Below are 27,473 nucleotides of genomic sequence, written 5' to 3'. Positions count from 1 at the left end.
ACAGAGGAATTTAGGAAGACAGGAGGGGAGCCCTGCATACTGGCTCCATCTGATGTGTCTGAGAAAGAGAGCAGCCTGACCTGCAGGACTGTCCAGAAGCCAGGAGAGGGCTTGGCCAGCTCGCCAGATGACCAGTGAAGCAGGAAGGAGCCTGGGCTCTCAAGCACCTACTTGACCTTCTTTAGGGGTCTCACAGAATCCGTTGAAACCTGTTAAATTATAATAACTTTCCACAGTCCTATCATAGCCCAGAGGAAACCCATTTTTTAGCTCTGCTCATAATTCGAGGTTATAGCGTAACACTTCAGTCTGGGCTCTGTGCCTTCACCTTTTGTCCGTGCCTGCCAGGACTGCGCCACGGCTGAGGACAGTTGCTGACTGTACTTTTATTATGACTTCACCTTCTTTCTTTAAATGGTTTGGAAGAGAGTTAGAGGTAGATACATTCAGAGCGGAAAGACACCTTTCAGACATCAAGCCCCTAAGTTTCTTCATCCAGAGAATGAGATCAGCCCACGGCGCTCCCCAGACATCAGCAGCGAGACTTAATTGCAGAGTCCAGGCGTGGGGTGTGTTGGGTTGGTCCGCAGTACTGGGTCACACTCCCGACTTGGCGTTGGTCATTCTGATCTTCCTTCTGTCCTAAAGCTCAATCAGCCCCAGTGGCGGAGATTTTACACGCAATGAAATTAGAGTCTCCTGAATCCAGTGGAAGAGCGGAAGCTAGTCCCCACCACAGAGGAGTGCTGCTCAGAATTAGAGTCGCTGTTCGGCAAGCAGTGGCTTTTTCAGTAGTTTTGGGGTCCTTTCCCCAAAGTATTCCTTGTAACTCCAATAGCATTCTCTTTTGTTAGCCTGAGGCTATAGCCAACTGATGCATTTTCATGACTTGAACAAAAATATCATCATCAAGTGTGAGATTCTTGGGTTTGGTTCAGATCCTTAAGTTTCAAAGATGGGGAGCCTCTTAGGTAGTGGTGGGTTAGAGGAGAGAGAGCTCTGTTTTTAATAACCACTCTCTTCCCGGCCTGGTTCAAAAGGGACATCTGATTCCCATTATCTGGCTGTAAATAACAATGAAGTCAACTTCAGCTCCATCACAGAAAGCTGTAAACAGCTGGGGACCTGGCAGAGAAACAGGCCATTTGACAAGGCCCCTCTTCACCCATTGGCCATTGAGGAACAGCTCACCAGAACTTTGAAGAAGCCTGGAAACGCCAAGGCAATTCTCAAGTCACACATATATGTTGATCTTCTAGATGCTTCCAGCGGCAGCTCATTTCACCAGATAGTATCAGACCCTTTTATAGTTACTAGGTAAACCTGCTGTACTCCTTGCAGGAACATTCAGCCCTCTGTGCCCGGGAGGTAAGCCCTGGTTTTGCTGTGAAGGAAATTGATAGGAGGAAAGTCATTTTATTATTTATATTCTGCAGTCGCTCCTTTATTCCTCACGCTGAGGTACAGATTAAAAAAAAATGATGAAGTAGAATTGCCCAAGAAAAACATACTCAGTTTTACTTGCTTGGAAAAGTTATATATGAATAGTGAATTTTGTCTGGACGAAAACTCAGGACTGAATATTTCTAATTTCTGCTATAATTCATTGTAGACAAAGCAGATGATATTCCCAGGTCCAAGTTTATTATAATCTACATTGGATCACTTGCTATATGCTAGAAAGGAGCTTCTCTGATGTGCCTTTGGAGGCTAAAGCATGAATGGACTGCTATACAAAATGGGCATGAGATTTTTTTTTCTTTTGAAACTAACATTCACTATTATAACGTATGCACTTGCAAACCTATAATATATCAAACATATTTTTTATATGTGTGCATATTTTTTGAGAGCTAATGGGAGGCTTTATATATGTCTAGAACAAGGACATAATGTTATTGTTTTATTAACATCAGTACATACTGCTTTATTCCAGGCTTTTGCTTTATTCAAATATTTTATTCTTTTGCTGTGTTTTTATCATGCATCAGGATGTATAGGGGTCAAGATTTACACAGGAAAGACATACGGCTTTTGATCATAGTAAAGGCTGATGGCATTTGTGAAACTCTCCAGAGAAGGGACATTGTTCCCCTGAGCCCCTCCTGCTTCCTCTGAAACATAAAACCCCTTTCTCCAAGGGAGTTAATTTCACCCTTTCTTGACTTAGCAGTGAACATGCAATGTATGCAAATTTTAAAAGTATTCCTTTTTCTGCAGCGATTATCACCACCTTGTCTGGTGAACGTCAGCAAAAACCCAAGGCAGGTACTGTCAGTCCCCAGCAGCCCTTCCTATAAGGCATTGATCACCTTGTATAGGTAGTTGTCCCCTAGGGGTTCATCAGCTCTTTCCCATCTGGTTGCCAGTTGCCTGTAGTTTCTCTCCCTTCTTAGAGCATGGCTTTAGGGGAATGCAAACTAGATGGGTAGTTGTCACACCCCTGTTCCTGCTGAAAGGGGGGAGGTGGGGGGCAACGGAGAGCTCTCAGGCACTCCCTGGCCTGGCCAGGTGCACGGTGGCCCATAGTGAAAGTCCATGGAAAATGTTACTTCTCTGCTTACTCACCAGGCAGAGCTCTGGTAAGTATTTTAATGGCGAGTACCTGAAGAAGGACGAGCGCCATGTGGCCCCATGAAAAGATGTCTTCGGTGTCATTCTCACTTTGTGACTGTGCCTTCTGAATGGGGGGACAGATGGACCAAGTCAAGGCATAGAGGAAAGCTCAGCTGTAAGGCGGTTAGAGGCCTTTTAAAAAGACTTCATGAAGAAAGCAGAGACGTGTATTTTTAGGCAACTACTGTGAGTGATCAAAAGCTGTTTTTTTCTCTTCCTTCTTGAAACAAACTACTCAGAAATCAACGTCTTGTTGATTTTTTTTTTTTTTGAGAAAAATAAAAAACCTTTTTGAAATTGAAAGTGGGTCCATGAACATGTCCTGGGGAGATAAATGTAGGTTACAGGGACCCCTGGATGAGAGAGTGAGCTAGGACAGCCACACGCAATAGGGGGTTTCTTCCTGAAGCTCCTTTCCTGCAGTCGCCACAGTAAAGATTAAATTCTTCACCTAGTTGTATTAGCAAAATACTTCGCGAGATCACAGACTGTCTGTAATCCTCTCTGTATCATCTACTGTGCCTTCACCCTTGCCCTGCCTTTTTTTTTTTGGCTAAAGATGGCACTAAAAAATAGAATTGAAATTTCCACCTGTGCTTTCAAGTTTGGTTTTTCCATAAGGCATGAGGGAAGAGGTGCTTTCAGGAAAATAAGTAAATTGCATCTACTTCTTTTTTTTTTTTTTTAAAGATTTTATTTATTTATTTGACAGACAGATCACAAGTAGGCAGAGAGGCAGGCAGAGAGAGAGGAAGGGAAGCAGGCTCCCTGCTGAGCAGAGAGCCGGAAGAGGGGCTCAATCGCAGTATCCTGGGGTCATGACTTGGGCCGAAGGCAGAGGCTTAACCCACTGAGCCACCCAGCTGCCCCAATTACATCTACTTCTAACAACAGATTCTGTTTCCTTTCTCTATCAAAGGGTGCATACCTTTGAGGATAAGTATTAGAAATAATCTTCATTTATAATACAGTTGACCCTTGAACAACATGGGTTTGAACTGCATGGGTCCACTCATACACTTTTCATTTTTTTGTAAATACAATGCAGTACTCTAAATGTATTTTCTCTTCCTTGGGATTTTCTTAATTACATTTCCTTTCTCTGATGTACTTTCTTGTGAGAATACAGTATGTGATACACATCACACACAAAATAATGTGTTACTCAACGGTTTATGTTGTCAGTAAGGCTTTGGTTCCAACCGTAGGGTATGGGTAATTAAGTTTTGGAGGGAGTCAAATGCCCAGTGGGTCAATGCTCCTAACCTTGGCCTTGTTCAAAGGTCAACTGTATAGACAAGAGAGTAATTTTGTTCAGTGTAACTCTAGTAGAGTTTCACAAAGGCTGCTGACCCATCGGGTTATTGAACTCAATTAGTAATTACTGAGTCACTGTTGTTAACTTGGATATCAGAATGGGTTGAAATCGTAATTAATGTAGGTTAAATAATTGCATATAAGGATCATCTGTGGAAATGTGGCTCATCTGCAAAACTTTGTTCTAGCCATCTGGGTGACAGTAGAGTTCAGTTCCTGGTAAAGAAGAAACAGTCAGTGGGATTTGAAAGAGGGAAAGCATGCAGAAAGTTGTTGCTTTTCAGGTTAAATGAGTTTCAGTTGGAGTGGATTTGAGCTGCTATATTGGAAGACAGCTATGTGCCTTTTGAAGCTCTCTTGGCCATCAGAGACCCTCAGCAAGTTATTTATTAATGGGGGTCGGGATACAGCCAGAAGAATAAAAGAATTTCTCTTCATAACAAAGTTGTTCACTTTTATAATTCTAGATATTTAAAACCAAAATACAAAATTCCAAATACTTAAGATTAAAATACCCAAACTAATAGTTGAGTTTTAAAAAGTAATCTTCCTATCCTCATGAAGGAGGGACCTCCAACCTCCGCCAGGTGAGCTCATACACTTTGGGAGCCATTGGGACTGTGGCAGAAAAGCCAGCGATCCGTGTGCGCTGTTTGAGACCTGAGCACGGCTGAAGAGGCAGCACACCAGGGACCATTCCGGCGGATAAGACAGGCCTTTGTGCAAGGTCTTTGCCGTACGGCGGGGGAAGGGCATAAATTAATAAACCTGAGACCTGAGCTTTAGAAGTCACCGTCTTGGGCAGATACGCAGTCACTTCCAGAGCTCTGGAAAAGGGGAAGGGCATCAGGCAATCTGACTGCCGCCCCGTGGACTGAGGTAGATGACTTCATGTATCTGAGTTCTGAAGGGAAGGCACACAAATGCAGTAGCCGTAGAGAGTTCAGCAGTCATCTCATGCACGGAGGTCACATTTGAAAGGACCCTTCTGTCACGAAGAGCGACACAGAGGTGGTGGTCTCCTCCGCCACTATGGGAGATTAACAGGTGAAGAAATCCCGACTAAGGTCCAGTGTCTGGAAGATGCTGGAAGTGGGTACATGGCCCTGTGCGAGGTGAGGTGCTTGAAGCTTTATAGGTGTTGTTTCCTCTGATCCTATGAACTAGGTGTTACTACCATCTACTCCATTCTAGAAATGAGAAGTTGAAACTTAAGGAAGAGAGAAAGCGAGAAAGAAGAGAAACAGAAAAACTCGGAATGTCACACAACTAGGAGAGCGAGGTTTTGAACTAAATCCCTTGACTCCAAATCCAGCCTCCTAACCCCCCTCTATTATACTACATGGAGTCGTGTTTTATCCACCATAAATTTTTTATTTTATTTGGGAAAGCAGAACAAAGGGCCATTGTAAGAAAATAAGGATGTAACTCAACCTATAAGCAAGTACGAAGTGTATGGAAATAGATTTTAACTAAGGAGACCCGGGTGAAGCAAAAGCAAGCCACAGTAAATGCAATGAAACAAAGCAGTTTCTGAATCTCCAAGAGACATCTTGAGCCTTTTTCCCTGTGCTGATGAGTCTGGAGATGCTCCTGGCAGACAGAGCTCTCCACGGAAGTCAGAGCATCGGCAGGTTTGGTGACCGGCTGATTAGACTTTGAGCACAGTCTGACTGTGTTCAAAATACTTCGAAAATACTTCTTCTAGAATCAGAGAACCTGGGGCAGGTGTATGCAAAATGGAGGTGGTTCAGATCTGAAAGCCTTGAACGAAGGTTGTCCGGTAACTTTTCACGCTGTTAGCTCTGCCACAGTCCTGCTGACTGCTGCAGAGGAAGCCTGCAATACTTCAGAGCCATCCGCAAGTGTATCATTAAAGGATGACAGAAAGCATCCCTGACCCGTATCTCACAAAAAAAGGATGTGAGCCGTCGGAGAGACCCCATGGCTCATTGTGCTCTCTGGCTGGTCACACAGTGTCCTCGCTGCTCACTGATGAAAACAGGGCTTCGTCATACCAGCATCAGTACCTGAAGACATGTGACTTCCTTGCATTACCCCTTCTCCTACCCCACCCCAGCATGGAGCCACCACAGGCTTCTTGTGGCGCTAAGGACACTCTCTTCCTGCTAGGGGATCACACATTTTTTTCTTTTGCTTTCACCTCATCTGTCCCCTAGCTGTGGGCTATTCATGAAGGAAAACTAAGAATGACACTGACAGAAAATAAGGGTAACTATTTGGGGTTGAAAGATCAGGGAGGACTTCTTTGAGGAGGTGACATTTAAAGCCAAAACTAGAGGAAGAAAAAAAAAGTATGTAAAATCGAGGATCAGAGCGTTTCAGGCAGAGGGAGGAGCGGGGATAACCGCTGAAGCAGGTTACGTGAACCCTGAAGCAGGAGCGTGCGTCATACTCCATGAGTGATGGTGGGAAGGAAGTGAGAGGGTGGGACAGGAGAACAGGATCAAAACCCTGAGGTGCTGGGAGTTGGGATTTTAAGTGGTTGCTGAAGCCAAATGTAGTGACCAAATTCTGTTCTTAAAGGTCTCTCTGGGAGCGCCTGCATGGGTGCCTCCATTGGTTAAGGGTCTGACTCTTGATTTCAGTTAGGTCATGATCTCAGGGTCTTGGGAACAAGTCCCGCATCAGGCTCTGTGCTCAGCGCAGAGTCTGCTTTCTTTCTCCCTCCACTCTTCCCCTCACTCACGCTCTCTCACTCTCCCTCTCTAATAAATAAATGAAATCTTAAAAGAAAAAGATCCTCTGGTCTCTGGGTACCAAATGGATTTGATGAGAATGGAGGCAGGAAACCCTCAGGCAAAGTCATTGCAGCGGTCCAGATGAGCAGAGCTGGAGCTGGGGGCTGGGGCGGTGGCAACAGAGGCAGAGGGAGGTGTTCGTGAAGGCAGAGCCAGAAGAAGGTCTTGGAGGGGACGAGGAAGAGAAGGTGACAAGTCCCCAAATGCATTCTCAAGGCTGATTGCACAGCTGGTTCTCTTTAAACTTTCTGTCTAGGTTATATTTTCCTTTACTCAGAAAAGCCACAGATTTTTTCTAACCAGTTTAGTTTTGAGTAAATGCTAGGGACTCGGGTCACTCTTGATTCTGAAGCCACAGTCTGAAATCTTACAAGGCACTTTTTATTTACAGCCTACCAGGACTTCCTCTGAAAGCATTTATTCTAGACCAAGCTCCAGTATCCCTGGCTCCCCGGGTCATACTATCTATGTAAGTATTGACTCCTGGCAAAGACCCTTCCTTCCGGGACAGGTAAAGTAGCAGATGGTAATGGGGGAGGGGAGGTAACCCAGAGTAGAATAATTTGAAATGATTTCTATTTCTGTTACGAGATCCAGTTTTCACCCCATTGTTGAAGATCAGCCTTCCCAATCATGTCTCCTTCGGGTAATTAAATTTATATACAAATGTGACCATCGATGTCAGTGACCTATAAAATGCAGTAATACCATGCAGGACTTGAAAATTTGTTGGATATAGACACTTGGGGATTAATTAAACATTTTGTAAGGCTGATACTGAGTATTCTTAAATTCTGCCACGAGATATTTAAATATTTAGTTTATCAAATATGCAGTTCTTGTTTTTAGCCATCTGGGAGGATTTTTTTTTTTTTTTTGACCATCTGTTTGAGCTTCTCCATCTCTGTAATAAATTTAGGAAAATTATCCTGAAGGTTTGCAGGCGTTTCTGCTTGGTTTATTCTGCACAGACTTTTTCCTAAGCTTTTGGTGACTTTTTTTTTTTTAATAAAACATGATTAATATATGGTATAAATAAGCAACTTTCTAAAGCAAAATGCTTTGGTTTTTGTTTCTTTTTAAGGTCTTCACCTTTCAAGCAGGACGTGAAATGTACTCAAAATAGTTTTCCAAAGAGATGAGACTGAAAAGTGATTTTGCTTTCTGTTTAACTTTGCCAGGCAAAAGTGGACAATGAAATCCTGGATTATAAGGATTTAGCAGCCATCCCCAAGGTCAAGGCAATTTATGATATTGAACGTCCAGATCTTATTACCTATGAGCCTTTCTACACTTCCGGCTATGATGACAAGCAGGAGAGGCAGAGCCTGGGAGAGGTAACACATCTAGAAGCTGTACTTATACAACTTCTCTTTCATCACATGTGTAAGAATGACTGATTGGAATCACAATAAGTCAGAGGGTTCTTTCGATTGCCTACTGTTTGCAGGCTTCTGTACCAGGTGCTTTGAGGGGCTCAGAAATCTCTCACACTGTCCCTGGCCCCAGGAGTTTACAGAGGGTTGAGAGAGCAGCCAAAGAAAACAGCGGGGAAGCATGTGTGAGTGCTGGTACCAGGTTGTGGGATGGCAGAGCCGACATACTGGGAGTAAGTCAGAATTCACAGGGGAGGGACGCCTGGGTGGCTCAGTGGGTTAAGCCTCTGCCTTCGGCTCGGGTCATGATCTCAGGGTTCTGGGATCGAGCCCCGCGTCAGGCTCTCTGCTCAGCAGGGAGCCTGCTTTCCCCCCCCCTTCTCTGCCTTCCTCTCTGCCTACTTGTGATATCTCTCTCTCTGTGTCAAATAAATAAATAAAATATTTAAAAAATAAAATAAATAAAAGAATTCACAGGGGAGATTCTGTGAGCTGGGTAGAGGGAGTGAGGGAGAGTCTTCTGGGGGTTTCCTGGGGGGACCATCTGAGGTACAGTCATGGGGATCATGAGGAAGAGAATATACATCTTCAGTTAGGACAGCCGTTATGTGCAGCATCTTAAGATAGTTAGACTGTGAGAGAACAGAAACAGCAGAGAGACGGAGACCACGGTGTGGCACAGTGATGTGAGCCAGGGTTCTGGAATCAAATTACCTGGGCTCAACCTGGGGACCCCATGTGCCGCTTGGATGACTTTGGCCACGTGGCCACCATTCTGACCCTGGTTTCTTTATCGGTAACACAGGATGACAGAATCTACTTCACAGGATGTTAGTAAAGATTAAATAAATGATCTCTTAAAGGTTAGTATCTGTAGACTATCTAGATCATTTATTGTCTATTAAAACTAATCTGTATAAACTACTCTGTTAAAGCAATTACCTGAGAGACTCGTGGTGAATGTTCAGGAAAATGAGAGCTGCTGCTGTGGGCATTCCCTGTCCTCTTGGGGCTTAGTAGTGCTTTCCCAGCATTAATGGTCCAGAGGCTGGCGCACAGCCTCTCAGCCCTTTGGGGTCCTCCCATCCCTTCCCAGGTTTGGGGGTTCCCTACCTGGGCTGCATGGGCTCTGGTCTGTTTATCCTGGCCTGTTCAACTCACTTTAAACCTTTTTCTCTTTTATTTTTAAAATTGGAATCCTCTATACGCTGATTTGAGTCCAGTCGGAGAGATGTTACCGAAATATTGGACTGAAATTAGCTGTTCAACCCAAGGTTAAAACAGACTGTAAACTACCTAACATGTCCACACAGTGCTTTGAGATCTTAGATGAAGAAAAGCCATGCAAACATGGTGATTCTGTTTCATTTGTTCTCAATAATACATGTATATATGATATCTGTCTCATAATTATATGTATATGTATTCGTAATTGTAATATATGTTGTTCATTCACTTATTTTTCAATTTGGGGTTGAAATGGCCCATTGGACAGGAAGTGATATCTATTTTCATGTAGTGCCCCCTAGTGGTCATATGCTTGTAACTGCATCTGCAGCCACACCGGTGGGGGGGAGGTGTGGGGGAGGGGGGCGCTGTGTTGTTGAGCTGCAAAGGGGCCCCGCCTGGAGAGCTATGTAGAAAATCAAGGAAAAGGACAGTTCCTGAATAGGGTGCACAGGGCCTGGGCCTGGAGCAAGTAGATGAGAATTTGCTCATATTCAGGTTGTCCAAGCAAGGGGGAGGTGAGTTGTTTTTTGGTGTTTTAGGTTTGGGGGTACATATCTATTTCCCGGTGGCTCCATTTTGAGCAGTAAAACATCAAGCACTTGAGAGTTTGGGCTTTGAAGTGAACGTTTCAGGGCATATACAACTTTGGGGAAAATACGTATTTCAATCTCTTTATCTGTAAACTCAAGGGAGTAACACCTGCCTCAGAGGTCTTCTGTGAGTCAGTGAAATATTTAGATTAGAACGGTACTTGGCCCATGAGTGCTCGACAAAATTGCTGGCCACTCTCGTAATCAGCATCATTACCGTCAGGACCCAGAATGATGACCTGTGGGTTTTTCGGAGCACGGAAGCTTGATGGGAGTTTGCCCCCAGATCAGAACACATGTTCTTCGTCTCTTCCCCAATACATGAATCTTGCAACGAAGAAAACTTGACACATGCCGTTTGATTATTTATTCCTTTACTTATTAACACTTTCTCCAAAGAATCCATAGATTGCCAATTTAGAAACACTGGAGGAATAAACTTGACCTTCTGTGTAGCCGTTTGTGCCTCCAGGAAACATGAGAAGGGGGTAGGATCAGGAGGCCTGCTGTCAGCAGGGTCAGGCCTGGCTCTGTACTTCAAGGATCCTGTCTTCCCCCAGCTTAGACACCCCCACCACCCCCAAGGCCAACACAGGCTGTAGCTGTCTCGAGACTTTGGGGCTTAAGGAAGCTGCTGTGCCAGGTGGCGTCTTGTGACCTTGGAGTGAGGGGAAAACTAGGATGCTGAGAAATCTAGCCCTGTTCTTCAGGATGCTTTGTTTGCATTTCATTTCCATTTAAATGTTTTTTTTTGCGTTTTAATTGTAAGCATTTCATTCATTCATTTAGGAAATATTTGTTGGGTACCTCATAGGTGCCAGGAGCTGCTCTAGTCCCTGGGAATACAAGTAGCTGTAAAGAAACAGAGTTCCTGCCCTTGTGGAACTCGCAGTGGGATATGGGAGACAGGCCATCAGCAGATACATAACACCCTTCTCCAGGGTGTAGTGCTAGCAGAAAAGCGAAGCAGAGTAAGGAGAAAGCGTGTAGGCCTGGGTTGCTTCTTCAGATAGGATGGTCACAGAAGGCACTGTGTGTACCACATGAGACCTCACTGAAGAAGAGGAGTAAGCCCGGCAGGTGTCTAAGTGAAAGGCACTGCTGGCAGAGGACACAGCAGATGCAAAGGCCCTGAGGTGAGAGAGGGTTTGATCTGTTCACTGCCCCCAAGGAAGCCTTTGTGCCCGGAAGGTTGGAAGCCAGGTGAATGTGGTCATGTTGGCAAGCCCACCAGGGCAGGATGCCACAGACCTGGTCATCCCTGGTCTGTGTCATGCAGCCAATGATTTTACGTGATTGCTCTGATTATAATTGAGTCAACAACCATGTTTATAAAATTCTGTGTTCCAGTAGACACCATGACTCATAGTAGTAAACTGAGCATAGTTTGAGCATAGAGGGAAAAATAGTTCCAGTTTGTCTAACTTAAGTATCAAAGTATGACTGTGTCTTTCTCAAAACCCATAGTTATTAGGCTGGGACATGAGCCAGGCTCCTGGGAACATGGTTGTCATGCTCCTGTCTGAGCCCCAGTCTCAATTTAACCTAATCAGAAGATGGGGATGGACAAGGGGAGCAGGCGTGTGGGTGCGGTGTGCTGTTTCCAGGGGATTCTGATAAACTAATTAAACTGATAACAAATCAGTATCCACTGTAACTCTCGATTCTCTTTTATTCTTCTAGTCTCCAAGGACTTTGTCTCCTACTCCTTCAGCAGAAGTAAGTACCATTGTTGAACATTATAACGGATGGGATTTGGGAGTTACCTGGACTTTTCCTAGACCGGAGTTTTTAAGGAAGGACATTGAACAAAACAACAACAACAAAAACTGGGTGCAAAATTGTGATGCATGTCGAATCCCTTACTTATGAGATGACTCTAAGACACGGTAGTCCGTGTTTTCTCCAGTGAGACTGGGGGTAAAAACAGCCATAGAGTAATCTGAGCTTCTGCCCCCCAGTGCCCAGGAAGGGTTTGCGGGCCGTGAGACCACCCGTCCTGCTGGGGGCGCTCTCCCCCCGCACGTGTATGGAATTGATCCGAGGCCCAGCTTGCGGCACTATCTGAAATGGCCTGCCCTGGTCACAGAGCATTCAGGGGAGGACACTCCCTTTTGTCTCAAATCCATAGTCTTGTCCCGCTCCTCAGGGTAAAGAAATCTCACAGTGGCTTGTATCCGGCCCGCCGGGCCCGCCGTCCCCTGGGGAGTAACTCCGGCGTGGCTCGCGTGGCGCCGTCGTGGTCCTTCCACGGTGAGCCCCGGGTCCCCTCTCAGACCGTGCACACGCCTTCCGCTCTGTCTGTGTCAAAACCAGACACCGCCCCGGATTAGTTCTCACAACCATCTTAGCGGTTCTGCAGCAACTTCACCCTCTCCCTCCTGGTCCGGAGTTCCTCGGTTTTGCCCCAGTCCCAGCCGACTGCCTGCCTGGTGACCCGAGCCCGTAGAAGGACTTTCCTTGGTCTCTCATTTTTTTCCCTTTTGGGGCAGGGTGTGGGGGGCTTCAGGGCTAGCGACCTGAGCTCCGCCTGACTCGCATCCGAACGTGGTCCAGCGCCAGGGTCTGACCCAGCACTTGATTCATTTTCGCTTCTTGAGAGAACACTCACCAAGGGATCGTGTGTTTAGCATGCTGCTTACTGTTCTGCATTTCCTTAGGTATCCAGGGAGCCAACGCCTCAGGTGTTGGGTCTACTCCCATCTAAAAAAAGAATAATAATAAAAATTTAAAAATCTGGGTGGCTCCGCCAGTGAAGCATCCTGACTTTGGCCGGGGTCATGATCTCACAGTTGTGAGATCGAGCCCTGTGTTGGGCTCTTGTGTTCTGCAGAGAGTCTGCTTCAGAGCCTCTCTCCCTCTCTTTCTGAGAAATCAAATAAAACCTTAAAAAAATTAAAATGAATAAAAAATAAAAATCAGTGAGTCTTCAAACAACTTTCTGGATACTCTACGTAAAACTGGATTGATCTTAGATAACCATTATGATTTAACCTAGTAAAAACTCTGTAGCATTCCAATGTTTGTGACTGAGGGCTATGAAAAATTAATTTCTGTTAGTATTCTAATGACAGAAGTTATGAAGCATTGACTTCTGTTTTCAACCAGTTGCAAAGTTGAAGCACATTGTTTAGGGACTTCTTTTTATTTTGTTTTTATATAACTTATTGTTCTAGGCAACTAGAATCAAACCGTAGTTTCCTGGCCATTTATTCTCACATTTCACACAGCCCTGGTTATTGAGTTTGTAATTTTAGGCATTTTTCCATTCTGTCTTCCAAACTTGTGTTTCTGTTGTGGTAGCAGAAACTTCATAAGACAACCAGTTCCTAAAATGTAGAACATTCCTTCCTACCCTTTTCATTGTTTGAACCGTTTTGTGTTGTGTTTGTGTGTGTATGATTTTTTTGTACTTCACATCTAATCTGCTCTTTTCTGGCTTTGGAGATAGTGGGCATATAGTGTATCCATTGAATGGATACACCTAATTGACTTCATTATTCCCCGATTTGTTGAGAAAGTTTAATCTTTATAAATGGTGGTATTATAAATATCTTTGAGCAGATTTTCCCATTTGGAGATCAATTTTTATTTTCTCCTTGGGGTATGTTTCTCAAAGTGAGAAGTAGGATTTCTTGGGTTTGAGGCCACCACCAGCTTGTTCTTCAGGAAAATCACTTTAAAATGTCACCAGATCAGTGTTATAGACAGTGTGTGTTGGCGGCCAGAGCAAAGGGTAAGATTAGAACAGGGAGGCGGGTTCTGAAGGAGGCTGTGCCCCGTGCGAGCTACACACCTGCACAAGGGTCTTTTAACCTGCTCGGAAACATCTTAACATTTGTGGAGAAGGGAGGTCATACCTTGTGTTCTACTTTTGTTGCTATGAAAATCAGATGAAATGCTGAACATGGTTTGTAAAACGAAGGGTACCATACCAGTGTGGCCATCAGGGTATTCTCTTTTTCCCAGAGATCTAGCAACATGGGAGTTTACCATTTTACATCTTAAAATTTGGGGAAATGCAAGAGCTATGGGTTTCAAACAAAATGTGTTAGCCGCAGAATGCTCCTTTGTGTACATATTGAGGGATATGACCCTAAAATGTATGAACAGGTCGACATCAGGCAGTCCTTGTAGAACTGGATGTCACTGGGACTCAGTGATAGCCTGAATGTGTGTCTGATGCGCCCACGTTCTTGCTCTTTCTTTTTAGGGCTACCAGGACTCGAGGGACCGGGTGATGCACCGGTCCACCAGCCAGGGCTCCATCAACTCCCCTGTCTACAGCCGCCACAGTTACACTCCAACCACATCTCGCTCTCCCCAGCATTTTCACAGACCTGGTAAGGGTGCCTGTCCTGGAGATTGACTTTGTGTTGCTGTGTGATTTTCTTTTTTCCCACCACTGATAGTGTATTTAAAATCTGCTGCCAAAGTAGATCTCCCCTTTTCCCAGGGGAAAAAAAAAAAAAGAAAACTCCTATCTAACTATAATTTGTGTAATTTTGTGATTATATTCATTACGATTTATTAAATAATTACATTTTGACAGTGAACAACGGGAAGCCAGGGAGATTTTTTTTCTTTTTTTAGACTTAAAGAAAATTACATCACTTTGAGACTTAACATGAAGCTCTCCAAAGAAAATATTTTGATGTGCCTTTTAGACACATCTAAAATCTAGCATTGGTCATTTGTTGGTGGGTTTGCTGTGTTTCCCCGAACCAGGCACAGGGTGTTACTAAGTGTGCTTGGTTAAGCACCTTCTAGAAGGAAGTATTACATGGCACCTTGGGGTTGTATTTGATAACTTTTCAGATCTATTCTAGCCCTTAGATTTTGAACCAGACTTGGAAAACAGAAACATTAGAGACATATTAGGATAGACAATATCGAACGGTAGTGGACTTGAGGTGACCTTCATCTGTGTACAGTGTAGTCCCAATGACTATTAGTGGGTGTCTCATGTGGCATGGAAAAATGGAGATCCCAGCATGGATCCAAGGTTCCCTGAGAACTAGGTTCCCAGAGGGAGACCCTGGCCTTCTAAAGCACCTTGGTGGCAGCGAACGTCTAGGAAGACTTCCTTTTAAGTTTCTTGCTTCTGTGCAGGTTGATGAGAACAAACTCATTCGTATGCTAACTTACTTGATAAAATAGAACCAAAGGAAATGAACAGCATATAAAAAGGCTGCAGTCTTTCCCTTAAAGCCATAGACTTAATGCACATAGAAAATTGATTGTTTTACTATATGATTCTTCAATAATGTATAGTCTACTCTAGGTCATAAATAATACTTGTTGAGTTATGTTAAATGAGAGGTTTTCAAGAAATGGATTCCTTTTTCTTTTTCTTTTCTTTTCTTTTTTTTTTTTTGCCATATACAACTATATTCATTTAATTCATGTCCTAGACCTGGGTCTGGACTTAAGCCCTCATCTGTGTGGAAGACAAGAAATCCTGTACGCAGCCACCCCCCCCCCCAATATAGGCATGTGCTGAGGTCACTGAGGCCACAGCCATGACCTTATCAGAATGATGTGGGGCCACAGGGAAATTGTTGTTCCATGGGCCCCTGAATAATGAAGGGGTGTCCAGCCAGAGACATTATTTCCCTAAAAGATCACGTCACTGTTGAGCACTGAAAGTTTTCATTTGTTCCCGTCATGGTTCCGAAGCCAGCAGCCTCTAGAACATTCCCAATTCTAAGTTCTCCTCCTCTTTTTCACGAGATATTATGGGCATGCATGATGCCAATTATTAGGGCATATAATTATTTTTTCAAGGTCTACCCTTGTCAAGTGAAGCCGATGGGGTTCTGACAACAGGGCTGTGGTCGGTATAGAAAACCTCTGATTATCCTCCGTGCGGGTTCCCGATCCCAGATGATGGTACATGTTCCCCAGGTCTGGGTTTAGTGACAATGGCAAGTTTTCCTTCCAAGATAATGAAGCCTCCAGTCCCTACGGGCTACCACCATGCAGTTCTCAGGATCCTAAGTAGATCTTCACCACCCAGGGAACACAAACAGGTTTTCCTTCTACAAAAGCAAATAAAATTAAACTGCTACTGGGAGAAGTTGGCAGCCTTAAAAAAAAAAAAAAAAAAAAAAAATCTGACCTTTACATATAACTACTTCTTTTCAAGGTTCTTAAAATGATTATCGGGGTTTTTGGTTTTTGTTTTTGTTTTTTTAACGTGTGTTTCAAGGGTTCTGTTTTGTCAGGTGCTTTTTAAAAACAACTATCTGAGTCTAAATGTGCCAGGTACTGGCTCCAGAGTAGCCCGTGTCATCCTGACAGAGAATGTCGTGGTGGCCATTCCTTCTCATAAAGCCATTTATTCCAGAGAGTGACTCTGTACCAACCCGAACCTATTTGCAAATTCTCCCCACTTTGCCTCTCCCTCAGCAGGTGCGTTCTTAACCCTTTTGCCTTCTTCCTTTTGCAGACGCCTGATTAACGTTCTTAATTCCTCCCCCACCCCACCCTTGGAATGATGATGTTGTCCCTGCTCCTGTGTTAATTTCTGTTCTTCTTTTCTGTTTCCACCTGGCCCTGCCCCTGACTCCTTGCTGCACAGAGCTGCTGTCTCCTGGTGTGCACAGGTTGTCCCACCTGCGCACCAGCAGCCTCAGCTCCGCCCACAGCGACTCCCGCCCCAACTCCCCCTTCCGACACCACTTCATTCCCCATATCAAAGGTAAGGAGGCAGGCTTCTCCAGGCAGCCCCCCCCCCCCCGCAGAGTGGAGATTTATTAGCACCCGGGGAAGGCTAATAAGGCGCATCTCCAAGAGTTAGCTCCCAGCTTTCGACCTCTGCGCATGCCTGCGTGTGCCATGACTATGCCCGGCGTCTTAGAACTGACATGGCCTCTCTCCACGGGAGAACCATGTCATTTCTGAGGCTCTAGATGAAGAAACAGGAAGTATTTAAAACCATAAGATTTATTATCCACCACTTAGGAAAAAAAACCCATATATTATCATTTTGTTTTTCTGTGTGTCAAAAGCAAAATATAATATATAGTTGGGGTTTTTCCTGGTTTTGATATGTGATGTGGCTCGGCGAATTCTACCCACATTTAGCAGCAAAAATGCAAAACTTGTCTTACTGGTGATAAGCCACTTAACCACTTAATGATATTAAAACATTTGGATGGTATACAAAGATCTGTGGCAATGTAACTTGAATTCCTCTCCTCAAGCCAACCCTTTGAGTCATCAGTCCTCTTTTGACTGGTCGTGATCTCTGCACGATGCAGAAGAAGAGCTTTGACTTCTGTTTTCTGTTTCTGCCCTCCATCCCTGCCCATTCCCTTTATGGCATTCCCATTGTTTTCCTCCTTGTCCATCATGCTTCTGTAGCAGTCCTCAACTGGGGCTCCCGTTCCCCTCCATGTGTTGGGGGATCCAAGAGCCCTGAAGGGGTGTCAAAGGGACCATAATTTAAAATATGTATGAGCTCCCAGAAGCATGCTAACTTGTTCCATAGTCTTGATTTGAACCAAATTAACCCATGATGGTAGCTAAAGGAGGGAAGTGGCAGATGAGCACAGATGCTGTTAGGGGAGAGAGAGACCTAACAGATTCTAACCCTGTGAGCCAAGCACTTACATCCTGAGTCCTGCTACTGAGTAGCCAAAATGTTGTTCCAGTTGACTGAGCTTTCATTTGTAGTCTACCCAAGTTATTTTCTTACTGCTTACTTGGATTTTTGAGCAACTGAGTCCAAAAATATAAATACTTCACTTAATCAGTGTGCTGTTATTTTTATGTGTGCTACTTTAGCATTTTCTATGCCATAAAAATAATGTTGCTGACATGCTTATTGAAGATACACATTATTTGTCATTGGCAAAGGGATCAGCCTTTTTCAGTTGGAGCAGCACTTTCTAAAGTTCTTTTTTTTTTTTTTTAAGATTTTTTTATTTATTTATTTGACAGAGAGAGATCACAAGTAGGCAGAGAGGCAGGCAGAGAGAGAGAGAGGAGGAAGCAGGCTCCCTGCTGAGCAGAGAGCCCAAAGCGGGACTCAATCCCAGGACCCTGAGATCATGACCTGAGCTGAAGGCAGCGGCTTAACCCACTGACCCACCCAGGCACCCACTTTCTAAAATTCTTGACAGAGTACTTATAAGTATTATTGCTAATTAGTATGGGGGGGTGCTTTAGAGAATGTTTATAAAGCGGTGAGAAGTTATTTTAAAAAACTTCAGAGATGTATTTTAAAGAGACTTTAATATAGAAGCTCTTGGCCCAACTAAGGTTAGTTTGTTTGCTTCTAATATACAAGAGAAAAATGGGTTTTTAATTAAAAAATGTAAGCTCCCTTGTTCAGTTACTAGATGTTTCATCTTTCCAAAGAGCTGCTTTTTGGAGGAAGAAAAATGCACATGCCCTTTGTACAAATAACACGTCATGAAGTACCAAGACACAGAACCTCGTGTCTGTGCATGGCTTTATGGAGACTTGGAATGCCCAGATGGACACTGGATGCCTAGGTTTAAATATTATCTCTGTCCTGTGCTCACTGTGGGACCTTGGATTGTTGACTTCACCTCCTGAGTGTTACTTGCCTACCTGGTCTATAGAACCTCTCCTAGGTCGTTGTGGGTATGTGAAGTCAAGAGCCATGTAGTAAGCACTCAGCTCACCTTGTCTGTGACAATTTTCCCCTGGGCATGGTGCCCTTAAAGGAGTTTTGATTACATTATTCTATTCCATTCTCTGGTTAAGGGGCCCCTGGCCAAGGGCTCACACTTGGGGAGTGCTGCATGGGACCAGACCCCAGCCCCCACCCCCGAGTGTTTCAGTGTAAATATACACGAAGGATAATTTTAAAAGCAAACTTCTTTTCCATCTCTGTTTAACTCAGAAATTGCATTCTTGTTGAGGCTAAGACAAACACTTCTTTCAGTCATTTAAATTTTTCTTTTCAATAGGAAGACCAAATAGTAATAAAAATTACGTACCTTTGTGTGCCCAAATGGTGCCTTACTAAAAAGGTAGTTATATAGTTGACCTTTGAACAATGTGGAGATTAGGGGCGCCAACTCTCTGTGTGGTGGAAAAGTCTTCGTATGAATTTTGACTCTCTAAAAACTTTACTAATAACCTCCTGTTAACCCTTACTGATAATACAGTCAATTAACACATATTTTGTATGTTATATGTATTATAGACTATATTCTTACAATAAAGTAAGCTAGAAAAAAGAAAATGTTATTAAGAAAATCAACAGGAAAATATTACTAAGAAAATCAAGAGTTTCGAAAATAGCACTATTCCATTTACCAAAAAATACCCGTGTATAAATGGACCCATATTGTTCAAACCCATGTCATTCAAGGGTCAAAGGTACATCGTTTTCTGTCTTTGGACTGAATTTGAACTTTTTGACACAAATACTGTGATTTTAAATTGTAGAGACCACTAGGCCAGGAGGGATTAGCTTGACCTTGAGCTCACACTTAAGAAATACCTAATGATTTCTCTCTCATATAGCTATAGTTCATTCCTATAAAATAGTTTAAATACATCAGATACAAAATGTAATGCACATTAGGGTATATGCCTAGTTTTAAAATCAGATGCACTTTTTGCTAAACTACAAAATATAAATCATGAAGAATTTGTATATTAAAGATACTGCTTTAAAAGCCTAATATAGTTGGATCAGTAAAAGCTCATTCTTCAAGGAATTACTTCTTAGTTATTCCAAAAAAACCTGTGTCCATTTCCATGGAAGACCTCTCCAGCACTTGGAAATTTCAACATGAAGGGCATTTATGGCCTTTGGAGAAACACCTCTAAGGTGTCTTCAGAGTGGAGGCAAGTCCACCACGGCCCTTCATTTAAACATTCACATTTTATCTTACAGTTCGTCTTAACAGTCTTGAGGTGGTTATTTTTAAGACAAACGAGGATGCCAGGATGCCACGGCAGGAGTATGTCCTTCTCAGGAAGGTGTAGCTAGAAGCTGGGGGCCCCGTTGCCACTGTGGCAACCGGAAGTGCAGCCCCACCCGCACCCCATTATTTCCCAAGTCGACCTCCTCGTCCTTTTTGTGACACATGGGTCCGGAACCCCCCAGGGTTCATGGAGCGGAGGATGCTGGTGCGTGTAAAGCTAAGATGCCCATCACAGGCTGTCTCTGTATCCCACTGGCTTCTCCAACCACGTTCTAGAATGTCCATCTTGTTTCCCGCTGTGTTTTTATTTCTGTCCCCTGGTCTCTCCTGCAGCCTCATTCGATGTTGCTCTGTCGTTGCTGGGCCACGTGAACAAGTACATGCTTAGATTGGAAAGCTTTTCACTCTGTTCTGAGATTTGTCTGTGTCATGTTTGCTGAGTTTCTCTTCCCTCCCCTTGGAAATACTGTTAGACATTGTGTTCTGTGTCCACGAGGTAGAAAACAGATTTGGGACCCGGAGGGCTACCTATATTAAGTCTCTTTGAAAGGAATCTTTGCTGTTCTGCCATAGAAATGATTTTCTCTGATCCAAATACTTGACACTTGCTGAAGAAAACCATAGTGCTTGTTGAAACTTGAGACAAAAACCAACAATCCTGAAACTCTGTCATGAAATTCTAGAGGCTGCCAACTTTACGATCCCCTCAAAATACTCATTTATATTTTGAAACATGAGCACTTAGCATCCAGAAAACCAGGCAACACTCCAGCAGGTGCCCCCAGCAGACACATGCACAGCCATTTTGATTTCCTTGTCTCGGGATTTGTCACTTGGGCTCTCAGAGTACCAAAAAGAAGATTGAAAACAAGAACAGAGCATTCACATTTGTTAAGCAAGTGATTTTATCTCCCAGACAGAAAAATCAGCTTATAAAGCTGATGTGGAAGGAGCTCACAGTGAAAGCTAAGAAGTATTTGTACGCAGTAGCTTCTCATCACAGTAGCTAAGATCACTGACCACTGAGAGTCAGCCAGTACAAGGAAGGACTGACTTAAGGAACAAAATGGCTTTGAATGTGATAGGTACAATATTCTATGACATACACACTATTACGTTATTTTTAAACAGTGTCTGCATCTCCAGGCTGATGATGATGGTGGCAATATCTTCCGTGTATGGTCTTTCCTGTGACACCATATGTATTACTTTGCCTAAGTAATGCACTAGGCATAAAAATATTATTTCCGGGCCCTCCTCAGTTACTTCCTTCTAGAATAGATAGGGGTTTTTAAGTTAGAAAGAGGAAAGAGGACTTACTTGAGAATTTTTCTTTTTCTTTGAGAATGCCAAAAAATGGGATCTGGGTGGCTCAGTTGGCTAAGTGTCCCAACTGTTGATTTCAGCTCAGGTTCTTGATCTCAGGGTCATGAGTTCAAGCCCTGCGTTGGGCTCCACACTGGTCGTGGAGCCTACTTTTAAAAAAAAAAAAAAAATGCCAAAGATATTTAATGCCTTTGGTGTTTCAGGGGCTAAGCATTTGGTACCTAGCAACAGTATTCTGAGGCTTGTTCCCAGTGAGACAAGTGGAGGTCATATTGTTCAGAGTCCATTAGATGGGTGCATTGTTGAGGCTGTCTTTGCCTAGTGCTTTAAAATGTTTTGTTTTAATTGATTCTAGCATTAAATCTATTTATAAGACTTGAACATGGTAGTGAGGTCGTGTGTGCGTTTTCTTCCAGCAACTAGAAAGGCCAGTGGTTGCTGAAATACGCAGCCGAATAAAGAACTATGCCCAACAAGAGACAGCATCCAGCTGAAATTCACCCATCGGGAGTCCAGACAGTTACTCCCCAGCCTTTGGGAATCATCTGCCCTAGGAAGTGATGGGCTCCTCCTGCCCCTTGCCAGCAGACCATCTCCATGATAGATTTTTAATACATGGGCAAAGGCTCATTCTAATAACCTTAAACCTTTGCGTCCCATCTATGCAGATACTTTTGCGTGTGTGTGCCACAGGCTAATCATCATCAGACCAAATTTAATGGAGTTTCATCTGATTGGATATTATCACCAAAACCCGTGAGAACATTTCCCTGAGATGTCTGATGTCTTCTCCCCGTGAAGGAAGGGTAGAGTGGAAGGCCAGAGAACAGTGTGGTTCCGAAGCAGGAGCAGCCAGTGTTCAGGATATGCAGAAAGCTACCTTCTTTTGAGAACAGCCCCCCAGAAGTATTCTGTTTTTCAATTATGAATTGCTCTCGTAAGTTCTGATGTTTACAGGAGTAAAGAATTCCTCTGGAGTGAAATAGTTTACGGGTTATCAAAGATCTAGTGGGAAAGTTATAAAAAGGAGATGTTCTTGTGACCCTGTTACTCGATACAGGCATCTTGTGCCTTTATCCAAGAGCAAGGTGAAGGTTAGTCCTGCAGTGGTGCTTATTAAATTCAGCTGTTAATAGCTCAAGAATTCGTAAGTAGACTGCTTCAGTCATTTGTGGCCAGGTATTTATAAGGCCGGGCACTGTGCTGAGCACAGAGAGATGAATGGGACCTAGTTCTAATTCAGTTGAAGATTTAAAACAGGACTGACATCTGCATGTAAGCCACATTCTTCCTTCCCCTGCATGCCTCTACCTGTGTCTTTTCATTTTTTTCGGATGTGAGCTAGTTATTTCTCATTAGAAGAGTGATAATAAATGAAATGACTTTTTAAAAAATTAACCTTTGAATAGATTGGCAGTTTGGGGTGAAGCATCATCATTTTTAGAAGCTAATACCTGATTTTAATAGTAAGGTCTACATTATAATGTACTGGGAGCTAGACGTGAAACTGACTCTTGTGGGAAAAAAGAGAAAAGCTTCAGAACATGATAACTGAAAACTGGGAATCTAAACTGAAGCCAGAAACAAATTCAAATCTCATTTGGAAGTCTTGCTGCCCCTTCAGTACAGATGTGTGCTCTGGTTACCCAAAAATACACACTGAGAAATTAAAACTCCAGAAAGCGCATTATTTTAAAGCTCCAGCAATGGATATCTTTTCTACTTTGTGGGGCATGTTTAGAGCAGCTTGGCTTACTTGAAGAAATCAGCTTGTGCTCTGTTTTCTGAAGATCCGCAGTTTGTTTCATATCATTAGCATTAGTTGATAAATTACACTGTGAAAACTTACAACTTCTGTGCTTCAGAGGGCACTATCAGGATAGCGAAAGACAACCCACAGAACGAGAACAAACGTTTGTAAGTCGTCTATCTATCCGAAAAGGGACTTGCCTTCAGAATATATAAAGAAGTCTTCTAACTCAGGAACAGAAGTAATCGCATTATAGTTCATTAACTTCTGATAGTCCCCTGCACCTTCTGTGTATTCTTGGGGCAGATGTTTTCTCAGACATGGGGTAGGAGGACAGTTTAGGGCAGTAGCTGACCTCTGATAGCCCAAGGCAAGCCTTAGTTCATTTTGGCCGGAAGGGATGATAATTGGCCTTGGTGGAACTCAAGGCTTTGCAGCCAGTGCCCACTAGCCTTTCTAGCCCCTTCCCTATTCTCTCCTCCAAGAAGACCCTGCTGTCCAGCCATAGTGGCTCGGAGTGTTGTTCCTATACACCATGGCCCTTCTAGGCCTGCTTACCCCTCGGCCCACCCTCCCACCTGGTGTACTTACTCCTTGACACCCCGATCAGTCTAACGTCTTAGCTCTGCGCACGAATTGATGGCACCCTCTCCTGAGCAGGCATGTCCGTGTCATAGTCTGTCTCCTTAGGTAGCTTCTGAGACTCGCCCCCCCCCACACAGGCAGGGATGACTTGTCATTCATCTCCATGTCCTCAGTCATAGCTCAGTGCCCAGCCATGGTAGGTGTCCAGACCTGCTTCACAGATGAAATTGTTGGACTGGGTGGAGCCTCAGAGAACCCTTGGAAGAGGCAGGTGGAGAGAGGAGTAAGAGGTCGCAGAGTCCCTGGGAGGAAGGGCTCTGACTCTGCGGCATGTATTGCACAGTGAGGAAACAGAAGCATTTGCTGCGAGTGCAGGCACTTTGCACTGCTAAGGGGAGGGACTGGGTGACCACGCAGGGTCCCAGATACACGTAGCCTTCCATTCAGAGAAATCCATTCCAATCGCCAGCCTCTGCCGTCGTGCCTGGAAGTGACTGTAATTGGGCTTGCGTATCCTGCTCCTTCACATGCTTGGGACTTAATGGTCTGACAACTGAACCTGAATCATGACCAAGTGACCTTCCATGACTCTTAATGTACTTTCCATCTAATCAGTTTGCTGCTAGCTCACGGCCTTCAACCGCATGCCATTGGAATGACGCATCCTACCGCTAGCTGCTTCTAACCCAGTTCCACGCGAACTCAAGTCTCTCTTGCGGAAAACTAAACCTTCTATCACCCCGTGAGCCAAATGGATAAACTGAGTTTGTTTCCTCTGTTTCTCCTTTTGGATGTACCTCCTTCCGGTTTGTTTCGAATTTTTATTATGCTTGCTTCGTTTTCTTTATTGCTGTCCCTTCTCTTACTTTGTTTTCTCCATTCTTCTCATTGGAGGCAATGAGCCGTCCAGCGGCCGGAACTCCCCTCTCCCCTACCGGCCAGACAGTCGTCCTCTCACTCCAACCTATGCTCAGGCCCCTAAACATTTCCATGTTCCAGGTAGGAGCTGACACGGTCTTTGTCTGGGTGTCCTGTCACGGTGTAGAATGTAGCGCTGTTACCTGTCTCATCTCATCCTCACGCTGTCTTCATCGGGGTGCACATGGTTGACAAACCCTAAATTGCACGATCTGACCCAGAAGGCCTCTCCGAAGTTTGGGATGTGAAATGCCAAGGATTGTATGGAAGGTTTAAGTTTACTCAAAAATTTTTGAAGGGAGGGGAGAAGCAGAGAGTGAGGGAAGGAGGGTTGAGTTGCCTTATTTTGTTTTTACTGAGATTTTAATTTAAATTTACGGAGATTTTAATGAGATACCGCTCTGTGGTGTGGTGTCATTGCCTACTTGTCACAATGGCATTCTAGTGACCGTCTCATCCTCAAGAATGAACCACAGCATCACTCAAGAGTGATTTTATTTCTTCCTGTTTGTCTCCCGTGGGGAGATTGTTTCTGTGAACTTTTCAGAGAGGTATGAAATTAGATCATTTGGTTGGTCCTTCGTAGTTCATAACCAATTGACTACCTTCTTAGCCCACAAAGATATCTTGCAATTTAGGCTTGGTGCTGTAAGCTTTGCTGAAGTCATAAACATTTGCTGTCATGGTACAAATGGTAATTTGCCACCAAGATCTGGAAAACTCAAAATCCAAAATCCAACAGTATCTTAATGTTTAGGGTCAACGCAATTTTTAGAGGCAAGGTTGGCCATCAGAAGTCATGATATTTTTCCCCCCATTGGAAGTACATTGTTTTCTTCTAAGCTACTGAAAGTGGTTTAATAAATTACCCATTATGTTAATATCAGGACACATATTTGGAATCTGTAAGATTTTTTTTCTTTTGCATTCCAAGCTTAACCTCATAAAACAGAGGAAAGTTCAGTGAGATCCATACCGCTAAGATAGAACTGCCTTTTAAAATAAAGCTTCACTGAACCTTGAAAATCAAAGTTGTTGGTACGTTTGCAACTTTTGTGCATGAAGAATGCCCCCACCAAGATACAGTGCCCAAGATTGGGGGGGAACAGACCTTTGAAATTTCCCGAGTATTTGCAGTCAAAGCGAAACTGTAGCATTATCAGATGGGGTCCTATATAAATAAATGAATAATATTTGGCATCTCTTTTCCTTTCTCTTTTTGAAAAATTTAACCTATACTAGTTAGGATTCTCTCAAACATTCTGTCAGCAAATCAGACTAGCCTTGCACATAAAAACTGTTTCTGTGTTTTAAAAAACTACTCTTACTTGTATTACGTTGCTTTCCACTGTTCCACTCATTAGTTGAAAAGTAAATTGAGCCCCTGGTATCCACTTGGAGCTCAATTTCTAGACAGTAGCTATTTGGGGACCTTCCCCAAACTGGTTATGTCTTCCTCACCACTGGAGTCCCTCCACTGCTTCCATTTCTTCCTGTTTTAATCCCACTTTTAGTGAAGTGCATATTTGCAATAAATGGCTCATGAATTAGTTACGTCTCTATATATCCTAAGATGTATTACAAAGGATTCCATATCACTTGTCTGTAGTAATTCACTCATCCCTGGAGCTTCTTCTAGGAACTTCGGTCTTTGTAATACAAAAGTTAACCTTCGGGGTTGTTTTTGTTCAAGAGTCTTGGGTTTGGTTTGCCTCCCTCTTGGTTGATCTGTTTTTTTCCCATCGCTGAACGGGTTCCCATAATTACACACCTTTGCTTTTCATTTCCACAGATCAAGGGATCAACATTTACCGAAAACCACCCATCTACAAACAGCATGGTAAAACCCGCTTTCCTCTGCGTAGCTTTTAAGTAGGGGTGCCCACTGAGCTCTGCTGTCCTCTGAAGGGCTTCTCTGCTGCTGCTTTTGAGAATCAAACTGGGGCGCCCAGCGTATTATGCTTTTATGGGTTCCTAAGATGCAATTACTGTGAGATTGGTTTTCTTAGAAAGAGAACACTTAGCTTGGTTAGGAAGATCCCAGTAATTCACACTTTTTTTTTTTTTTTTTTTTTGCCATCAGATAATATAATCCAGGCTCTATAATAATTTGGATAAGCTTCTAATTAATTTAATTAAAATAGTGAAGGCCAGCTACCTAGAAAAATTAACTGGACTAAGCCTACATCAGCTTGACTCTCTAGTTCCCCAATTTTTTAACAGGCATGCAGATGTCTGCGCCTTGCGGCAGAATGGACAGGACACACTCCAAGAACAGGGACCTAATCTGGTCCCAGCCCTGGTCCCAGCCCTTACCCTCAATGGTTCTGTGATACCACAGACACAATTTCTCTGTCCCTCAGTAATTTCTTATAGGCAGCAACTAGTGAGTCAGGCAGCTTGTCTCTGAAATTCCTGCAAACTGAAATCCCTAATGTGGATTTATAATTGTGCTTTCCTTTTCTGGAAATATAGCATTTTTAAACCCAGGAATTCACATTACCAAAAGTAAATCACGTTTCCCGCAGCATTATTAGGTCTCTATAGATGAGGTGCCCTAAATCTTTGTGAAGGGAAGAGAAAGCCAACACTGGTCTTAAGGTGATTTCAGAAAATTATACACAAAATGTGCCTGGAAATTTGAAGGCTGCCTTTAAAAAAATCTAGTAGATGTTAATGAGTCCTTAAGGATTAGGATGATATGAAAAGCAAAGAAAGTTGAAAATGCACAAGGAAAAAAATTAGGCCAACATTCTAGGGGGAAAAAAGGACAATGTACATAGAGTAATGACTCTAGAACTGTGATTTTTTTTTCTCATCTTTTTTTTTAAAGATTTTACACCATGTGCTTGCTTTTTTACGTTTGTTAACATTGTTTTTATTTGTTTTTTTATGGTTTAATGTCTTCTCACCCACTCATTAACATGTGAATGTTTACTGACTTCACCAATTCTAATGCGTAAGTACTGTTTGAAGTCATGCTTTTCTTTTTTTCTAAATTTAGGAATGAGACTCCAAGAGTTTGATATATTAATGTAGAAACTGTTTTTATTACTAAAGTCTCTAAGGCCCTGCCTCTCTCAACAAAC

At 43.3% G+C, this 27,473-nt stretch overlaps 1 protein-coding gene across 9 annotated transcripts in view; it reads left to right on the top strand.

Moving 5' to 3' along the window:
* ABLIM1 (actin binding LIM protein 1) overlaps positions 1 to 27,473 on the top strand; it is a 221,866-nt gene that overhangs the window by 172,652 nt on the left and 21,741 nt on the right. For 3 of the 9 annotated variants that reach the window (XM_044240588.1, XM_044240584.1, XM_044240583.1), the window contains exons 9-15: positions 7,087 to 7,164; positions 7,877 to 8,032; positions 11,575 to 11,610; positions 14,105 to 14,234; positions 16,475 to 16,594; positions 24,361 to 24,465; positions 26,177 to 26,224. In XM_044240588.1, the coding sequence (XP_044096523.1) occupies positions 7,087 to 7,164; positions 7,877 to 8,032; positions 11,575 to 11,610; positions 14,105 to 14,234; positions 16,475 to 16,594; positions 24,361 to 24,465; positions 26,177 to 26,224 (673 nt within the window). The remainder of the gene's footprint in view (positions 1 to 7,086; positions 7,165 to 7,876; positions 8,033 to 11,574; positions 11,611 to 14,104; positions 14,235 to 16,474; positions 16,595 to 24,360; positions 24,466 to 26,176; positions 26,225 to 27,473) is intronic. The other 6 variants (XM_044240591.1, XM_044240586.1, XM_044240585.1 and 3 more) reach the window with 2 other exon arrangements.

Source organism: Neovison vison, chromosome 2, assembly GCF_020171115.1.
Source record: "Neovison vison isolate M4711 chromosome 2, ASM_NN_V1, whole genome shotgun sequence".
Lineage (NCBI taxonomy): Eukaryota > Metazoa > Chordata > Mammalia > Carnivora > Mustelidae > Neogale > Neogale vison.
Note: the sequence above shows the minus strand (reverse complement) of the source record. Positions and strands in the feature narration are given on the sequence as shown.